Source organism: Lepisosteus oculatus, chromosome 8 (genome assembly GCF_040954835.1).
Source record: "Lepisosteus oculatus isolate fLepOcu1 chromosome 8, fLepOcu1.hap2, whole genome shotgun sequence".
NCBI classification, from domain to species: domain Eukaryota; kingdom Metazoa; phylum Chordata; class Actinopteri; order Semionotiformes; family Lepisosteidae; genus Lepisosteus; species Lepisosteus oculatus.
Window position 1 is genome coordinate 12,162,712 of NC_090703.1, and position 18,017 is coordinate 12,180,728.

The 18,017-nt window shown below is 39.5% G+C and overlaps 1 protein-coding gene across 1 annotated transcript; it reads right to left on the bottom strand.

Annotated features, from left to right (window-relative positions):
- Positions 1-8,787: 8,787 nt before the first annotated feature.
- pkdccb (protein kinase domain containing, cytoplasmic b) lies at positions 8,788-15,777 on the bottom strand. The gene is made up of 7 exons (XM_015339263.2): positions 15,052-15,777; positions 13,918-14,034; positions 12,839-13,110; positions 12,345-12,424; positions 12,073-12,180; positions 10,838-11,014; positions 8,788-9,604 (listed from the first exon to the last, which is right to left on the bottom strand). The coding sequence occupies exons 1-7, from the start codon at positions 15,649-15,651 to the stop codon at positions 9,501-9,503; spliced, it is 1,458 nt and encodes a 485-aa protein (XP_015194749.2). The 5' UTR covers positions 15,652-15,777; the 3' UTR covers positions 8,788-9,500.
- Positions 15,778-18,017: the final 2,240 nt, after the last annotated feature.

The window sequence follows — 18,017 nt, forward strand, 5'->3', positions numbered from 1 at the left end:
ATTCGGATGTAAATTCTGCAGGACACCACAGGTTCAGGACTCAGAGTCTTTCCCAGTGAAAATCAACTACTGTCAAAAGTGCTGTTACAAAGCCTTCCCAAGATGGAATGAGTCTTATGTGCAAGGGAACACAATCTTCTCACATTGGTTCTAGGAGAAATGTGTCAAGCCACTGTGGATTTGGGGAGACCAAGATACCCCATTGCTCTGGTCTGTACATAAAGGTCAGACGTACCTTCTGCATCACTCTCTGACTTCAGCACGAGGTCAGGCTCAGAGTAATCCCGGGGAAGGACAGACATACAGCTGTGATTGCAAAGGGGCAGATCCCATCAAGTCACAGCATCAGGGGCACAGCATGGCTTCACATCATAAATGCATAAGAAGAAACTGTTAATTAATTCTGCTAATGTTTGTATAAGATGAATGGCCACTTCCTGAATGTCTATTGAATGGTTTAGGAAGTGTGTCTGTTTTATTATTATTTATATCACTTTATTGACTTTTATTTTATGCCCTGGTATGTCCTGCATTATTCTTACTGTACTGGCCCTGCCAGTCTCACTATAAACACCTCATACCCAAAAAATCTATGATGATTTGATCTGAAACTTTTTTTGAAACTCAGGAATCAAAACATGATGCATAAGTTTGTTCATGAAAACACAGGTATTTGAACCTTTTTGCAGAGGGATGAATGTGTTTAGTGGGAAAAGCAACATTCCAACTTGGGGCTGCCAGCCTGTGGGATCCGACAAGATCTTCCCCTAAAAGCTTCACATATGAGCATTCTGCAGTACTGATGCTGCCTAAGAAACTTCAGCAGATTTGTTATGCCTCTAAATAACTATGGTAAGCCAATCAAACAACATCAGAGCACAGAAAAAGGAGAAAAGGATAGAGCACTGAGAGGAAGGAGGAAAAGAAGGAAGCACTATTCTAAAGCATTGCTCGTGATGTCAACAAAGATGGAAAGCAACCTCTGGTTTGGCCTGAAGTTTTACAGTCAGGAGCCCGACTGAGCTCGACCCCTGCTGTGGAGTGAAGTAATGCGGCCGTGCCGAGGTTGGGCTGGCAGACGCCGGCACACTAATCCGTTCAGTGCAGGCCTCAACCACAGCCTGGCCCCATTTCGCCAACACAGCAAAAGTTACAAGCATCTCCTGACCTTGCTAAAAAGACAGAAAAAGTCACACAAAACTCGACAGGAACCCTTTCCCCTTGGCGATATCTGTTTCTCAATTACTTTCTCTGAAGTTTTTGTGACAGAACAGGGAGGCTGCTGCAGGTTACATTTGTGCTCTGTTCTCTTCCTCCAAAGATTCCCTATGATTCAGACCTCTGGACACAGTTTTCTCCTGCAGAGAAGTAAGGCAGTGCGCTACAGATACTGGTATAGTATAATACACACTCCATATGCATCCTTAACTGAAATCAGTGAAAGCACACCTTTAAATCAAACCTTTCTTTTAAATTCCTCATGGCCATTGCAGACAGAAAAGGGGGTTGTCTTTTGTTATTTGAAGAAATATAGAAAGTTTTAGTGGCAAAAGAAAGATGAATAAAAAAACACCATTTGGATCCTTGAGTTATATACACCTCTGGATTGAGTGCACAAACTTCTCACAGCCCAGAACAGCTTCTCTCCAGGCAGTTCAGGGTTAAAATTATTAAGATGGATGGAGTTAGAAGCTGTGATTCAGACCGCCTGACTCAGCACTCAAAGCCTCTTTCATGTTAGCAGAGAGAGGGTGATTAACATCAGCTGCCTCTGGGAAGGAGGAACAGTTATAAAAAGTTAAATTATAAAAAAGAAACTAATTGATCTGCACTTCACCAAATGCATGCACATTTTTAATCATGCATATCATGCTTTTTTTAAAGGCTGGGTTTTTAAAGTGATCAAAAACCAAAACTATGTTTTTTTTTTCAGATTCCCAAGTCCAGAATCTGTTAATGTACTTTAATCACAAAGCCTGATATCTTTTTTTTAAATAATTTAATAATTTTCAAATCTTTAATCTCATTTTAAAAATATATTCTGTAATCTGCATTTATACAACCTGCAAATAGAAAATCACATTCTGATTCATTAGTATAAAACTCTGTTAAAGGAATGAGTGTTTTCAGTCACCATAGTTGCTTTAAACTGAAAAGCATTCTACAGAAAAGATGTAAAAAAAATGAAAAATGTGTTCAGCTCATATGTTTAATCGATTGAGAGCCTTGGAAGGAACAGTCCGACATTACTGATGAGAAGGAATTTTGAGATTAGGGTTCTTCGACTGTCTCGGAGGACCCTACTCAGTTAGGGCTGTGAGACTAGGCCTACTCCTTTCTGTAGTCCCCTCTAATGAGGTATTTTGACTTCAGAAATGCTCTCTGCTATTTCATTGACAATTATTAGGATTGGTAACGGTGTTTAAGTTGCTGGTTGTTTCAAAATAATGCGATGGAGTGCAGTGGAAATGACCCCATGTTGAGAAGCTGTAGCACAGAATATAAAATAGACACAGTTAGGGGGGATCCCCCTGACTGTGTGACAATAATAACCACAGGCACCCCACACACCCCCGAGCAGTTCTCTCAGATGGGCTGTTGACTCTCCCTTGGTGAAGCCAGGCCTCCCCATCCCCCACCCCCATCCCCCAGGTCCACAGGCTTTGAAGTCAAGACCCTGTTTGCTAAACAGCTCCATGGTGCATTTTCACAGACCCCAGTTCAATGTGGGCTCTCCACAGAGAATCCTGAACCCCCTGCCTGACCTATTATTACTCCAGCCACAGTCTGGCAGGACAGAACTGAACTGCTTCTTTTACAAATTTGTTGGGTAGAAATAAGTATTCTTTCCCAAAGTGCAATTTTGAGTTGCAAAAATTTGCTGGTGGGCTCCAGTAAATTGCTTTACAAACTAGTGTACGTTCTATTTGCTGTGCAGAAATAAAAGGTTACAAGGAAGGGAAAGAGCTTTTACCTGCTACAGGAGATGTTCATCCTAACTGGCGAGGTTAAAGTTAGCTCAGCTAAAGTTGTCTGAAATTAACAGTTAGGACAAGGGTCTTTGGAGCCAGACGTATGACTCATTAGGTCTAGTGCTCATATTTACTTTTTATTCTTGTGGATTCAGAGATACATGGTTCAATTAACTACTAATGGTGCTGAAATTGACATCCTTCTTGAATGCCTCCTTAACAGTTTTATGATCTTCAAGACATTAAACTAATTAGTAACTTACTGCTCTATGCATCCTTCACAAGTCTTTGTTAATGACCATTATAAACGCATTAAACTCCTGTGTAAGGCAATTCAAAGTGAAATAATTAAAACACAATAAATACATTTTGAGAGTTCCTAAACTTTTAATATCATTAATATTCTCGATATAGCCTGATTTTACTTTCATTAAATATAACAGTTAAGAAGGAAATTGTTTATTCTCTTACCAGGATTATAGAGTTGATACCATTTTTCATTTCCACAAATTATTGAACATCCTGTTCTGTATCTATATGCTGAATCTTTATTATCATGCTTATGCTTTAAAACTAAACAGAATTATGTTAGCCCATTGCATCCAATAATGGTCACTATAGCTAGATAATGAGCAAATGTATCCATAGCAATTTTAATTCCATTCTTTCAGGGCATTGTTCTTTCATGCTATCATGCTTATGCTTTGTCTCCTAGCAAACAGTATTAAATTAATTTTAATTACTTATATTTGCATAGTACTTTACAACCCAATGGATCCCAGAGTGCTTTACATTAAGGAAGGGAGTCAACGAATCCACCACCACTATAGTGCAGCCATTATGTGCCTGCAGCCCCACTTAAGGAAAAATAAGGAATTACTGTACTTTCCAAGCAGGATTATGGGGACAGATTTAGCAGTCCAGATTGTGCAGGGCTAGGCAGGACACTGGAGTTAACACCCATTCTCTTACGAACAGTGCCTCAGGACCAGTAATCACCAAGTAGTTAAAACCTCAACATAATATCTCGTGGAAAAAGCACCTCCTATTGCACAGTGTCCCTTGCCCTTATAGTGTGACACTGGTTCCAGAATTCAGGCCCAATGGGAACAATGTCTCTTTCTAGCACACTGATACCACTGAGAGTGACATCCTATCTTAGAGGTCTCGCATCACAGGACTAACCACGCCCGTCCTTGCTTAGTTGATGAGATCTGACAAGTTCGGGTAAGAGGGTCTGTAGCTTCTGTGATGAAAAAGAATGTGTAACTGACCTTGATTAGAGTTTTGGATGCAACTGCATCCATATTGGCCTCACAGCCAAAAACAATTTTTCACAGTAAGATCTGAAGTCAGTCTGTTCAGATAATTTAATCTATTTTGAATGCTGAAAGCAAGTAAACAGATTTTATAATGGTGGAACAGGGAAATCTAATTAGGTTGCTCCTTGTTAATGCATGCAAATTGAATTTAATAGTCAGGAGTGTTAATGTAAGCATGTCGCCAATCTACATTGTTTACGGTGAGTAACATAAAAGCATTTGTTAGAATTCAGATTTATTTTCACAGGGCAGTTTTTTAGAAGGGAAAGTAACATTAATCTTCTATTAAAATGACTAGAAATCCCTAAGTACATACACAATAATAAAAGCATTAATCTGTAAACACTTATTTTCTTGTTGATGATTCTGCACTAGATTAGCAGCAACTCAAAAAGTATGTATCTATGAATAGGATAGTTACTGTACATGGTATTTATATATGGATACACATCTAGATGTGTAGGTACTTCTGAGCATTCACATTTCCTTTGATTTGTAAATACAAAACTGGACTGAAAGTATAAAGTTTAAATATGTCCACTTGCAAAGGAGGTTAATAAGGAACAGACGTAGCTTCAAAGTTCCATGGTGAATGGATTCTGTTTGAACACCGAGGAAGACAGGCTGAGGGTAAAAGGGCAGGTCAGCTGTTTAAAATCTTCATGACAATAGCAGTGCTGAAGGCTTATACGATTGAGAAATGACAGAAAAAGACAGGTAGGGTTAATTGAGACATAAAGATGTCTGAACAAAAGGCAACCTTTTTCCTGCCGGCAGGAACCAGCCAGGTCCCCACAGAGCATCACTGCCCTCACATCAGAGAACCACATTCTCCCTCCCCCAAAGCTCTGGGCTCTGGGGGAAGAAGAGTGCGCTGATTTACAGGGAGGGAGAAAAAAGCAGTCTTGACCCCAGCTGATCTGCACAGGTCTCCTCCAGGCTGTCCTGGGCAGGTCCCTCTGGAGTCTGATGGATGGAGCTTCTTCAAAGAGCCGGCTCTCAGGTTTTGGAGTTGCGGGTGACAGTGACCTGGCACGGACTGCTGTTTCATGGTTCAATGGGAGTCTTCTGTCATTAGCGCCATTAATCCAGTACTTTTTCTCTGCTTCCAGACTGAGGGGGCTGACAAAGGGCTGGCAAGCTTTATACTTCCTGGTGCTTCAAACCAGATGCCTGAAAGGAAAAGAATATCCTTTGATTATCCCTCCACCACCGCATTCTGCAGTAAGCACTGGAGTATTGAGCACAGGCTCAGCCGGGTAAAAGGCATCTCTTTGAAATACATGCAGTCAGGGCCATGTTCCTGCAGGGGAACGCTGTCAAACCAATTTAGCCTTTTTTCTGGAGCAACACTGTCTCACCAGTAAGCAGAAATTGTTATGTGTCTGAAGTTCAAAACAGATGGGGCTGAAGGATGGCCAATGGCATCGGAAATACATTGTCAAAGACAGAACATTTCTAACTGTAAAAAGAGCTGGAAGAGAAAGTCACCATCAATAGTTTTCTGTCTTTTTGACATTTTTATATGACATTGTTTTGCAGGTGCTATCCCAGATTCAAGGAAATTAGTAGATAAGAAATTTATTCTTTTAGTTTTACCATTATTTCTTCTTCTGTAAAACAAAACTTTTCACAAGAGAGTTTAAAGGCCATTTGCATTATGGTGCATTCAAATAAAAAAATAAACAATACCTGATAAACCAGGCATCATCACACAAACAAGCTTGTACAGTATATGATTCAGGACCCTGGTGTTTGATTCAGACCACAGGGGTGTTCTCCCCAAAATCTGTAAACAACACTGATGAACAAACACTTTTTTACGTTGGGTGGCCATGATGAATGTTCTTACCCAGTGCAACCCACAGGCTGTTGACTGGGTAACGAGATGAACGAAAAAACAAGCCAATGCATGACCTAGATCACAGATTAAAGCTAAAGTTCTTGAGTGACCCTTGCCATATGGCTTTGTGATTCACAAATTACAATGGTGGATATAAGTCCAAAAACCTGAACAACATAAAGCTTTGTAGTGAGAACATCAATGACAAAACCAAGCCATTATCTAAAGATGGAAGCAATTGCCCCCATAAAGGTAGGCACAATGAACCTTTCAAAGCTTACGATAGAAGGAGTGTCTGTATAGCACGCTGGCAGGTCTGAGTCATCTAGTGACTGCAATCATATATATGTTAACAGCCACAGCTGCAGTCATGTAAAGGCAAGGTTACCCTTCCTGAGTTATTACACGGTGCTGACTAGGTCTGGGTCAGTCATAAGTGATTCCTGTGAGCTGGTACCTTTTCTGAAGAGTTGTGACAATTGAGCTTTCTGTTCCTCTTTCTCTTTCACTGAGCCACAGCATCATCGCACTGTGATTGGTTTTGGCCATTGCAAAAATCACCATCACACCTGCAAAACACGTTCTGTTTCATGTGTGTATTGTCACACTTTTTCCACTTTGTACTCTGAAGATAATTCCCAAGGACATTTTATTTTCAGCCTGATTGTCATGAAGAAAAAGTGAACGATAAACAAAATTAGAGAAACAAAAAAGTGCAGTCATTGAAAGATTTTGTACATACAGCTCTCCTACAAATGAAAATGCATGCACAGCTATCATTTGTACCTGTTGAATGAGGAACTTGTGATAATGAGCAAAAAAAGAAAGTTAACAAGTGTGAGTGACTAACTTTCCTCAGACTTATAAAGCCTTCTTCAGCTTTGGGTCCACTATATGCAGGGCACAGTCCTAAGAATCCTCTGCAACTTTCATGCTAATTAAACAAGTAGAGGGCTTGAAAATGGTGTGTTATCAAAGCAGTACTTAGAATGTTCATTTTATCACGGTATTTCTGTATAAACCTATCTGCTGCCTTACTGCAGGCTACTACAAACATCAAGGGATTTTAATATTTTTAACTTTTGATTTCTACTTCATTTCCTGTTTGCACTTCAATTATCTCATCAGTTTTATCACTTTTTTGTACGCTTATCTGCGTGGACATTTGACTTTCTAAACAAAAACCATGTTAAACCAAACCAAAGATAATGAATAATACATTTTCTGGCCAGCAATGGAATGTGTAATCTACCATGCTGCTACAAACATCAAACAAAACCAGAGAAATTATTAACGTGCCCATGCAAAGGCTAGGGTAAACTATCTGGAAGGAATATAATTATTGCAGCAGCAAAACAAAAACTATGAGAAAATAATTCAAACTATTATTTAATGTTTTTTAAATCTTATTTTCTTTCTGGTTGTAAACTGTACCCACAGTACAAAACCTCTGCTAGTTTTCCATTAATGTGAGATATTAAGTGATGAATGTGGACAGAAAAAACAAATGAGTGCCAGTACCTACAGCTAAGGAGACAGAATTGAAAAAACTTGATGAGAAGTCAAAGCAGACTCTGCAGTTTCATAGACTAGAATATGAATTGAGAGCATGACAATATAACACTGCCTTAAGAGATAAACGTTCAACACATCATCAAAATGTTACATCATTACAAAAGACAAGCAACAAAAAAATGATAATCTGAGATTAAATTTTAAATCCTTCACTCTTCAAGTAATCCCCACCCAGTTGTGACCAGAGAAAACCACAATACAGGGACATTGCCCTTTAATGTCAGAAACAAGAAAACCAGTTCGTGTACACCCAAGATTCATCAGCATGTCTCCACTGGGCTGAGTATCACCATCCACTCAGTTGACTGTTTCATATATTGACATGAAAACACCCTTATCGGTAACCCCATGCCCAGAAACTGGGTGGGGGGCTACTGGGAAACAATAGTTTACTCCAGCCTGGCCTGTGGCCACCCTTGCTTATCACTGAATCGCACTAATGCATTAAGTGAATGCTAAATCCTTAAAAGGCAGATGGGTTACCATTCATGTGCTAAAAAGACATTTACTTTAATTGTTCTGGCTGTAATCTGGCATTATGCTAGGAGTCAATTATCCATGACAAAAGGTTTCAGTTGAAACAGCATTTAAATGGAATAATTAACTTTTAATGACGCTACAGGTGACAATTTGCATGGATTCCTGCTCTCTCAGTTTTGTGCACATAATGGCAGGGTTTCACCCTTTTGGGATCATCTCATTCCTGAATGAGGTTCAGAAAAAGGGTTGAGAAAATTTTTTTCCCCCACTTAAAAAATTAGAATGAAAGGAAGATGGACCATTTTTATACTTCCTAATTGTGTCGAGGCTTTTATAATAATGAAAATGTATTCGGTGAAAACAATTGAGGAAAAAAAGGAATTTTGTATTTGTAATAAGAATGACATCTTAGCTAGCTCTTCCCAGGCTGTCAGAGGCCTGTTTCTGTTTGATTACATTTTTAAAAAATCTAACATAGGTGTATTGAAATGAAAGGAATTGCAAAAATTTCTTTTTATTCACTACTGTTAGAACAAAATATGAAGTGACCAGTTCCTTAAATTTATGACACAAAAGCAACACCTGTTTCATACAGGAAATTTTATTCTCGTTCTTTACAAAATTCTCCATACAGTTACATACTCAGTTCAATAAATAAGATCTCTTTCTCTGAAAGAATTGACAATTCAAACCTATAAGATCAATAGCACCCACAAGGTGCAATTATGTTACTGCTGCACATTCAGACAGACACACAATATACTGTACAGTACATCAACAGCACTTTGCCTTGAAAATGGCAGTTAACCATGTCAATTAAATATGTGATTGTGATCAATAAGGAACGTCAATTCAGGAAATGTTTGTGTTGCTCTTATTGGGCCCTTTGTACCCATCACTTTCGATTATTTTGGGTGCTGATCTTTCATGCTCATTAAGAAAAGTACACTTGTTTTTTTTCCTTTTATGTCCAGCACAAGGGTTCAGATCTCATAAAGATCAAAGTGGATTTGTGCATTTGTTTTTCAGGCTTTGAAATCTTTCAATTTTAGTTTGTCCTTAAAGTTGCAACACCAAGTATGGAACAACTATATCATAAATCCAACAACAAAATAGCACAACATTTAAGCCAGCAGGGTTTTGTTAATTATATACCTCAAGGGAGATCCCTTAACAGTCTCTGGCAACCGAAATATTGGCATGGAGATCAAACAACTGGAGTGCAAATACTTATAAATATATCTTATTAATTTACTTCAAACATTTCAGTCCCAGCTCTCCTTTCCCTTCTGATCCCATTTCTTTTCTTTATGCCACTGCCTCAGAGCCACAGACTTTCTTCACATACAGAGCAGATTTAACATCTGGTATCAGATCTCTGAAACCACTTCTAAACGATGCTAGGTACCGCCCTGCAGAAAAGTGAAAAAAAAACACAATCACACTTAATATACTTAAATGCATTAAATGTAATTAATCTGCATTGTGACTTTAAGTATGTTCAAATGTTAATATATGCTTCACCATCAAACACTTTTTATTTCCAGGGACTTGAGGAGTTGTAATTTTCTCTGTGGTTGATTTTAGGGGGAGGCTGACTCTGAAATTACAACTGCAGTCATCTTTAATATGAAAACCTTTGCAGTATTAAAAGGCTCATTCACACTTTAAAAGACCAGATCTAAGCTTCAGGCTGCTTTGCAGAACCACACAAATACACAAGTGAGAGAAGAGACTTTCAGCTTATAGAAGACATTTAGTAAATTATATCATTGCAACATAAGGCTGAAATTAAAAGTTTAAGTACAATTATGTGATAGCAGGAATGCTTTAAGAAGAATCCAAAGAGCTTTTGCTCAAAGCCATTAAAGCAAAGATCAAACAATCAAGAATGTGAATGATGTTAAGCTTTATTTCCAAAAAAGTCAGGAGTAATCTTGTTGTTCTTTGCTTCCGCTCCTTATGTTTGTGAAGAAATATGTCTTGGAAGTTAAACTGACATTAATATATGGCATAAAACCATCATAGTTTCTTATGATAGGGGGTAACACACAGACACTGGCAGCAAATACCCATTGCAAGGCTGCTATACAAAACCCCTGAGTGAAAAAAAAGACCCTGCCATTCCACTGTGGGCCCCTGCTAAGCAAAAGTGCATGAATGTGTGTTGGTGCTACTAGAGGAACTACTGCCAGCTGGAGCGAACTGTATCTGTGGCTTGACTTGCTATAATTGCCCCCCTACGCCCCCAATGCAGCCTTCATTACTGCGTAGCAAAACAATTATTAACCACTATGGATTAGCCAAACCAGTGACTCTCAAGACAAATTCCATGCGGTCCCCAAGCTATAGTGCCCACTTTTTACAGGAAGCTGCACAGTCGTTTTCCTTTGTCAATGCATTCGGTCAAAAATGGAAAGTTTGATTAGGAGACAGATCGGGGCAGTGGTACTACATCACTTTCTCATTTTTAGAAAACTAACCAAAGGGGTCTAAAGCTGCTCCATAGTATGTTTGGCTTTTGTCCATACCATTTACAGGATTTTACTGCACTTCTGTTGTTACATCACACCATGAGAAACACTGCCCTCGATTGTTCTGAAAGTAGTGAGAGAATTCTTTCCTTCTGCCCTACGGGAGCTCACCTGTCCACGTCCTCTGGCTGCTCACAGAAAAGCTGGTACACTGGGGGTGGGAGCTGCAGATGTGCGCTGCCTCCCTGGCACTGTGCACAGACAACACGCATCCCTGGTGGTTGTAAGATGGCCAACATCTGTAATCAACACTATCCACTGGCCTCTTCCCCTTCACTAGTGTGTAACCTAGAAGAAGAATAAGAATAATTTGTCTCAAATTAGCCCGCGTGGCAAATTCATCTGCAAAATATTACCAGGCCATTAAATAGAAAACTTAACAGAGGTCTTCTTAGTAATGGTCAGAATAGCAGCTAGGGTGTTGTATTACATACTGGCATGCACTCACCCTAAGTGTTCAGTGGGAAATGTGCTGGGGAATACTAATGGAAAACAAACGCTCCACCAAGTAATTTTCTGCAAACAGTAAGCTGCTTCAGAGTGAGAAATGAGGGCCGTCTACCAAACTGTGACTGGCTTTTAGTGGACTTTCAGTCTCACACTGTGCTTCTATTAAAAAATTTCTTATAAAAACACACATACATACCATCTTTCTTTACCCAAAGACGTCTTGCTGCTGAGTTCTTAACATTAATATTGTCTTCATGACTACTTGCTGGTACGATATGAGAAACAGGCAGGTATGCACTGATTCCCAGGGGAAACTACTAAAATTATCAACTATCCCTTCTCAATGTGTCAGTCATAAATACCACACGGCAGGGGGAAAAAAATCACTTGGTCACCATTATTTTCAGCATCTACTTTCCTCCTTTATGTCATGCTTTAAGACATGTGGTGAAAAGTTAGGGATTTTTGTTAGTTCTTCACATATGCTAAACAGGGGCTAAGAAAATGGAGGGCTTTTTGTTTATATATTAAGTGCAGCCGTTACTTGAACAATTAGACATGAATATTCTACTTTGAGACAAAACTAATCCAAGGAGGATGAATAAAACACATTTTTGGCACATCGGAACAGCAGCCATACATAAAAACTGGTTTGAAATTTGTAGTGAATGGAAAATATGACACTCCTCATAATATCTAATGCTCCAAAGGGCAATGTATAATTGTTCTCTTTTCCTGAGCTGGTTTACAGCAAGAAAGTAAAAGGGAATTTATTATTTTTAAGTGCTCCTCACAGTTATGAGCAGTAATTACTTTAAGGGTTATGCCAGAGGCCATTGTTGCCAAGAATCATGAATACAGGATGTTAAATATATGAGCATTTCACCAAGATTTACCTCTTAATAAAGATGGTGGCAGGTTGTTCAGGTATCGCCCAGACTTGTACATCTGTAATATTTCTTCAAACCCTTCGAGAGTTTCATTTATACCACTCCTCAGCTCTCCTATAAAACAGAACACCAGTGAAGCAGTTAAATTGAAATGGAATTTTGACTGATGAGATCACAGAACTTTCTTAAAATAAAAATCTTGCATCTGCTCTCCTGGTTTCTGCCAAGTTCTGATTTTTTCACATCGAAAAGGACAAGAAAGTTCATTTTTTTCTTACCTGTTGAATTCATGATGTTATCAATGAGATGCTGTAGGGTTGGGGGTGCACGATGAGGCAGTAGATATGTGAAAAAATACCTGGAACACAAACACCATTTTCTGTTTAAAACACGGTTATAATAATGACAGCAGGCAATGTTCAGGCACAGAGGCATGACCCTCTTAACACCAAACCTGGTATCTACGGTAAAGAAACTTCACGATTCGCACATCTGTGCACCTTAAAACTATTAAAAATGAAAATGTACATATCAGTGTGACAATATACAAAGCAGTCTTCCAACAGGAACAACAAAGCAAGAAGACTACACACTTCATAAGCAATTAACAAAAACTACAATTAAGGACTGTGTTGGAAACATTAGTTCATGTAATGTGCAATGAGCAAAAAAAAGTGAAGAGTTTTTTGAGTTTCAAGTGATTAATATGCAAAGCTCTAATCATTCAATTTCCTCTTCCCTCACAGAAAAATAACTAACTGAACTGCAATACCTGTAGGCATTGTACAGGTTAGTCTTTTCATTCAGCCCCTCACAGATCCCTCCTGCAGCACAGGGAAAAGTGAAGTTTCTGTGCGGAAAGGTAAGGGTGCAGTCGCTGTCCGTTCTGCAGGATCTCTCCTCTGTGCTTGCATCATCCAGGTCTGTCAGTTTCAGCTCCCCAGACACCACCACAAACTGCCTGGGCTGGAAGTCCAGGAGAGCCACAGAGCCCAGGGGGGAGATAGACAGGTAGTGGAGCAGCCTCACCAGACTCAGGCAGATCTGAAACCAGAGAACCAGTCAGAGGCCTTTGTCAGGAAAGGAACATTAGAGAACGTCAGTCAGAGTGAAAAATCAGGCACTTATGTCAAGGTACAAAAATGCCTTTGTCGGACTGGAGACACAGCTGAGCCACTGAGTAACTCTTTAAGATTTACTCCCCTCTATCTTTTCAAAATCTCAATCAGACCAATAGGGAGCAGAGATGACTGAAACTAAATATATGAGAAAAATGCTATTATTCCAGTTTGTAGGAAGATTTTACTTGCTAAACCTAAGTCAATCTTGGTCATGAACCAAACTTTTTTTGGTCTTATTCTTGAGCGCATTCGGTTCAGTGTGTGAGAAAAGCCCTGACTTGTCCCAGTCATTTCTCAAACATGATAGTTCAAAAGATGGACAAAATGCAGAAAGTGAATCTATCGCATTGTAAGGCTTGGCTAGCATTCTTCCAGGATTAATAAAAATAGCCTATAAAAGAGGTACATACTAGAGTAGGTTATTCAGTCCATCTCTCTCATTTGTACAAAACAAATGTACACAGAACATGTTTTCTCATTTTTATATGCTCTGTGATTTTATATCAGCTTCGGATAAAGCACGGAATCACAGTTTACTAGACTCTCTGGGGACCATCTGCCCCTGTCTGTGTTTGATCAGTACCTGACCCGACTCTATGCTCCAGGCTGATGGGGGAAGGGGTTTGGTTAATGGTCTTCGGGCAATGCATGCCCTCTGCTCCCCCAGGTCCACTCAGCAGGACGGATTAATACCCCAGGGAGTGCGAGAAGGGGGCTGTTGTTGTCTTACCCGAAAGCGCTCCTCCCAGGGGCTCTGGAGAAGCTGGATCATCTGCAGCGGAGAGCCCAGCTCCAGGGCTGCGGTGACTCCGCTGCCCCAGTCCCTGCCTTGGCAGTGACCCTGGAGCTGCAGGGAGAGAAGAGGAGCAAGACCCTGGGATTGAAAGCACTGAGCTGCATGCCCCTAACCTTGCCCCCCCCCAAGAAATGCAAACAGTGCTTCTACCAGCCTCACTGCAACAGACATTATTTTGCGTCACCATTATTCCTTTTTTTCAGTTTAATGATCTGGATTGTATACACCGCATATAAAAAAAAGAACTGATCGAATAAGATGAGGAAAATATATCAGTTTCTAATAAATTACCTACACATACATGGGTAGTCAGGCAGGCAGAAAGAGACAAAGAAAGCAAAAGACTTCAATAAGGAATCATTTGAAAGTGATGTATTTCTAAGGTTTTCACAAAGTGCCAAGATGAGATAATGTGATTATTGACATTTCTCTACCTAGCAAACCGGTTTTGTAAGCACCCTACTCCGTAATGTGGAGTTTAAAACACATTATAATATAATCAGAACACATTTAAACAGGCGGACATTGAAACGACAGGAAATGCCCTTGTAAAGAAACGTTATTTAATGTGTTTAAAGTAGTGATGGAGGCCTTAAATGTAATTTGTCGAAAGTAGCTATCTTGATTTGCAGTCTGCTAAAGAGAATTACCTAAAATGGGTGCAGTGTCTTTAACAGACCCCGAATCCTCATTGTTGTTTGGCTTGTTAATTGTTTTGGAGACGGGGCGTAACTGCAAACAGAATTTGCCAAAGTGGGTGATAATTAAATTACACTAAAGCAATCTCGTGTTCCGGACAAGAAGACGCCCGCAAATTACATTTAAATAATTTTAAGGTATTCGATAAGCGATCGCGCGATCTTTTTAACAGAAAGAAACTTTGCTTTCGAAACTCTCTAGATCACTACAATTCTTATTGACCGCTGACAAATATTTGATCAGTTATGAATATTTTGGTTTTTACTTAAAGCTATGACTAACTTCAAATTGCTAAGAAAAAGTATCGACAATTCACTTAGTTCTACACAGGTAATAGATCTGAAGTGAATGTATCTTGACGACACCCACCTTAATGATATTGGGATGTTGAAGCCTTTGTAACAACATGATTTCTTTTATCAGCTTGTAGGACACCAGCTCGTAGCAGCCTTCCACGTCTCCAAAGTCTTCCAGACATCTTTTCATGTCAGTACCTCTGTCGTTCACGGATTTGAGGGCAACGGGTAACCCTTCAGGAGAAACAGCCTTCAAAACTGCCTTAGTATATCCCGAGCCCAAAAAATCCACGTTTTTGAAATAACTGAGCTGCACGCAACCAATCATCCCGGTACCAGCGCTTTCTTCCACATCCAGAATATCTTTCACCTTCGTCCTGGCCAGCCCGTGGTTCGTTAATGAATCGGAGTCACCGTCTCCTCGCTCTTTCCACTGGACTTTCAGAAATGTTTCTTTCGTGGATTCCGTATAGTAAGGCAACAGTTCCCTGTGTTTTTCTTTGATTTCTTTTAGGATAGGACTTTGCTGTGAGACAGGAGCCGAACCGGACGCGCCACTGACAGAATCCCCCTCGTCAACGTGCAAGTGTCTGCTATCCGAGAAAAACCTGGAAGCCGTAAATAAGAAAACAGTAAGTGCTGCAGCACAGAAAGGGATGCTAAGACTATACATCTCGTGCAATTAGATGATATTATTATTTTATATATGTTTACAGTCTGGACAGATCCAGGCGATCTCCTTCTCTCTCTGAGTCTCTAATAATGTTAACCTGAAGACTTGGTTGTCACTGCAAGCTTCAAGCAACACCCCGAGAAGGCGTGACTTCTCTCAAACTCTGGCGCCTCCCAGTCCACAGCACAGCCACCCATCTACGCATACACTATGCCAGTGTCATTGCTGCAGCAATGAAAAAGGTACATTGAACAAAATTGAACACATTGCAGTTTCTCTACAATAATGTGCAGTTTTTTTTTCTATTTGAATTAAGCTTTAAATACATCTGCTTTGGAAATATGCGAGCTTGTGTAGATGTGTGCCAAGTTATATAATCGGTCGAGTATTCTCCGATAAGTATTACAAGAACAACCTACCGCTCCCACAGGTAGCGCTGCTCTTGTCTTTCAGACAAAACTTCACCTCATACCATACTATACCTTGGCATGAAGAAGACTTTTTAGAAACGGATAAAATCCAAATATTAAGCACGTTGCTGCTGTTTCTTGGCGAGCACCTCAGTATATCCTCAGTATATCCAAAGAGAGAATATCCAAATATATTGTAACACCTGCAAAATTTTACATTTTAAAAAGCACTGATAACATCTGCATTATTTTTCATCGGTACAGTCACACCTCAGGCATAGATACATAATGGTTTACATGTTGTATACGACCTTAAGAAGAAAACCCAAATTGTCCTAACATTTTTCCAAGTAATTAATAATTTTAGATATGTGGTACATGTGATCAGTACTGGATTACAGTTGTGTACGTTTATATGTATATACAAATTTAAACCTGGAAGAAAGCATCCACGTTTTGAAGATTTTTTTAAATGTCACGATCAAGGAAAAAATGAAAATTGTGGCGGTTGGAATTTACCGGTTTGGTTGTCGCTGGGCTTTCGGGCCTTATGTGCTTCACACAAGTAAATGACTAGAAACCCATTGCACAGGCCAATAACTCAAGTATCAGTAGATGAAATGTATAATGTCCATCTACACACCTTTTAAAACGACTTACTTTAAAGCATGACTGTCCAATTACAGTTATTTTAACGGTACTGTTTTACCAGACAAGAAAGTTTATTTTACTTACGACGATCTACACCAGTCTGTTGCCTCCCTTTCATTGTGGTCTGTGTATCTATAACATTGCTGCGGTGGCGGGCGCCCCCTAGAGCCAACGATCTCTCTCCCCTCTGTCTTGTATAGAGCTCTGCCCACAACAGCTGCAGAGTTCACTCGCTTTAACAATTTAACAGTTGTAGAGGATAAAAATTAAGATACGGGTAATGTTAGGCTTATGTTAATGATGTTGTTTGACCCACTGCTTGTTTCTTGGTAACATAACCTATTATTTCAACATATCATCATAAATAATTCTACTGAACATATTTGCAGGGTAGTTGGACGTACAGTAAGATTCGAACATTTTTTTCAATGTGCGTTTGTTTTTTAAAATTAATTCAAAATAATGGTCATTATCAGATCTTGAGACGAGTTCATAAAGTGATTCCCGTTGCAAATTTCCGTAGTGCTATCTAGCTATTTACATAATTAATATGGTCAAATTCTATATCACAAAATACCTAATACCTAAATCTAACGTCTGTTTTGAGCAGTAGTGTACACTATAAAGATTCATTTTCTCTTTCACTCACTCTTTAAAGTGTAGACGTGTTCAATTTACTCAAAAAGGATAATTCCAGCATAAGCAGTAATTAACTCATATTAACGTGCTTTCATGTACTCTAAATGACGCTGGTTACTTTTATTAAGCGAACAAACTTGATTTTCCCCTCTGCTCCTTCTTTTTTCTAAATCGTTATTAAACTATCCGAGGAAAACACCAAATAACAGTCGATAAGGGCAAATCGGAAATTGTCGGGCTTCTCACCAAGCATTCAAAACTGTAATCAATTTTGATTGCAACAATAAAGATAAACCTAAAGATTAACCCCGGATGAGAAATCCACAATCCTTTCAATCGAGTTATGGAAATTAGCCACCAGGCCTTTACCAGTCATAGCCTCCTAATAATACCCATCTATGAATTGGCTTTATTACTGTGTGCTCCTTCCCTCTGATAGCTGACGTGTAGTGATCGTACGTTGACAGCCGTCACATAATCCAGGTGGGTGCAGGTGAGCGGAGTGACAGAAAAGGGCTATATAGTAGTAGTAATAATACATGACCGAAAGAACCAATTAAATGATAAGCAGTCTTGAGACCGTTTTGGCGACGTCTAGCGGTAGCTAGGAGTCATCACAGACCTCTCAGATTGAGCAACTTGGCGACAGCATATACATTATGGGAA

Coding starts and splice junctions, on each gene's coding strand:
- pkdccb (XM_015339263.2), bottom strand. CDS start 15,651: ATGTATAGTCTTAGCATCCCTTTCTGTGCTGCAGCACTTACTGTTTTC. Junction 14,035..15,051: donor AACATCCCAATATCATTAAG/GTGGGTGTCGTC, acceptor CTCTCCCTGCAG/CTCCAGGGTCACTGCCAAGG. Junction 13,111..13,917: donor CCTGGGAGGAGCGCTTTCGG/GTAAGACAACAA, acceptor CTCTGGTTTCAG/ATCTGCCTGAGTCTGGTGAG.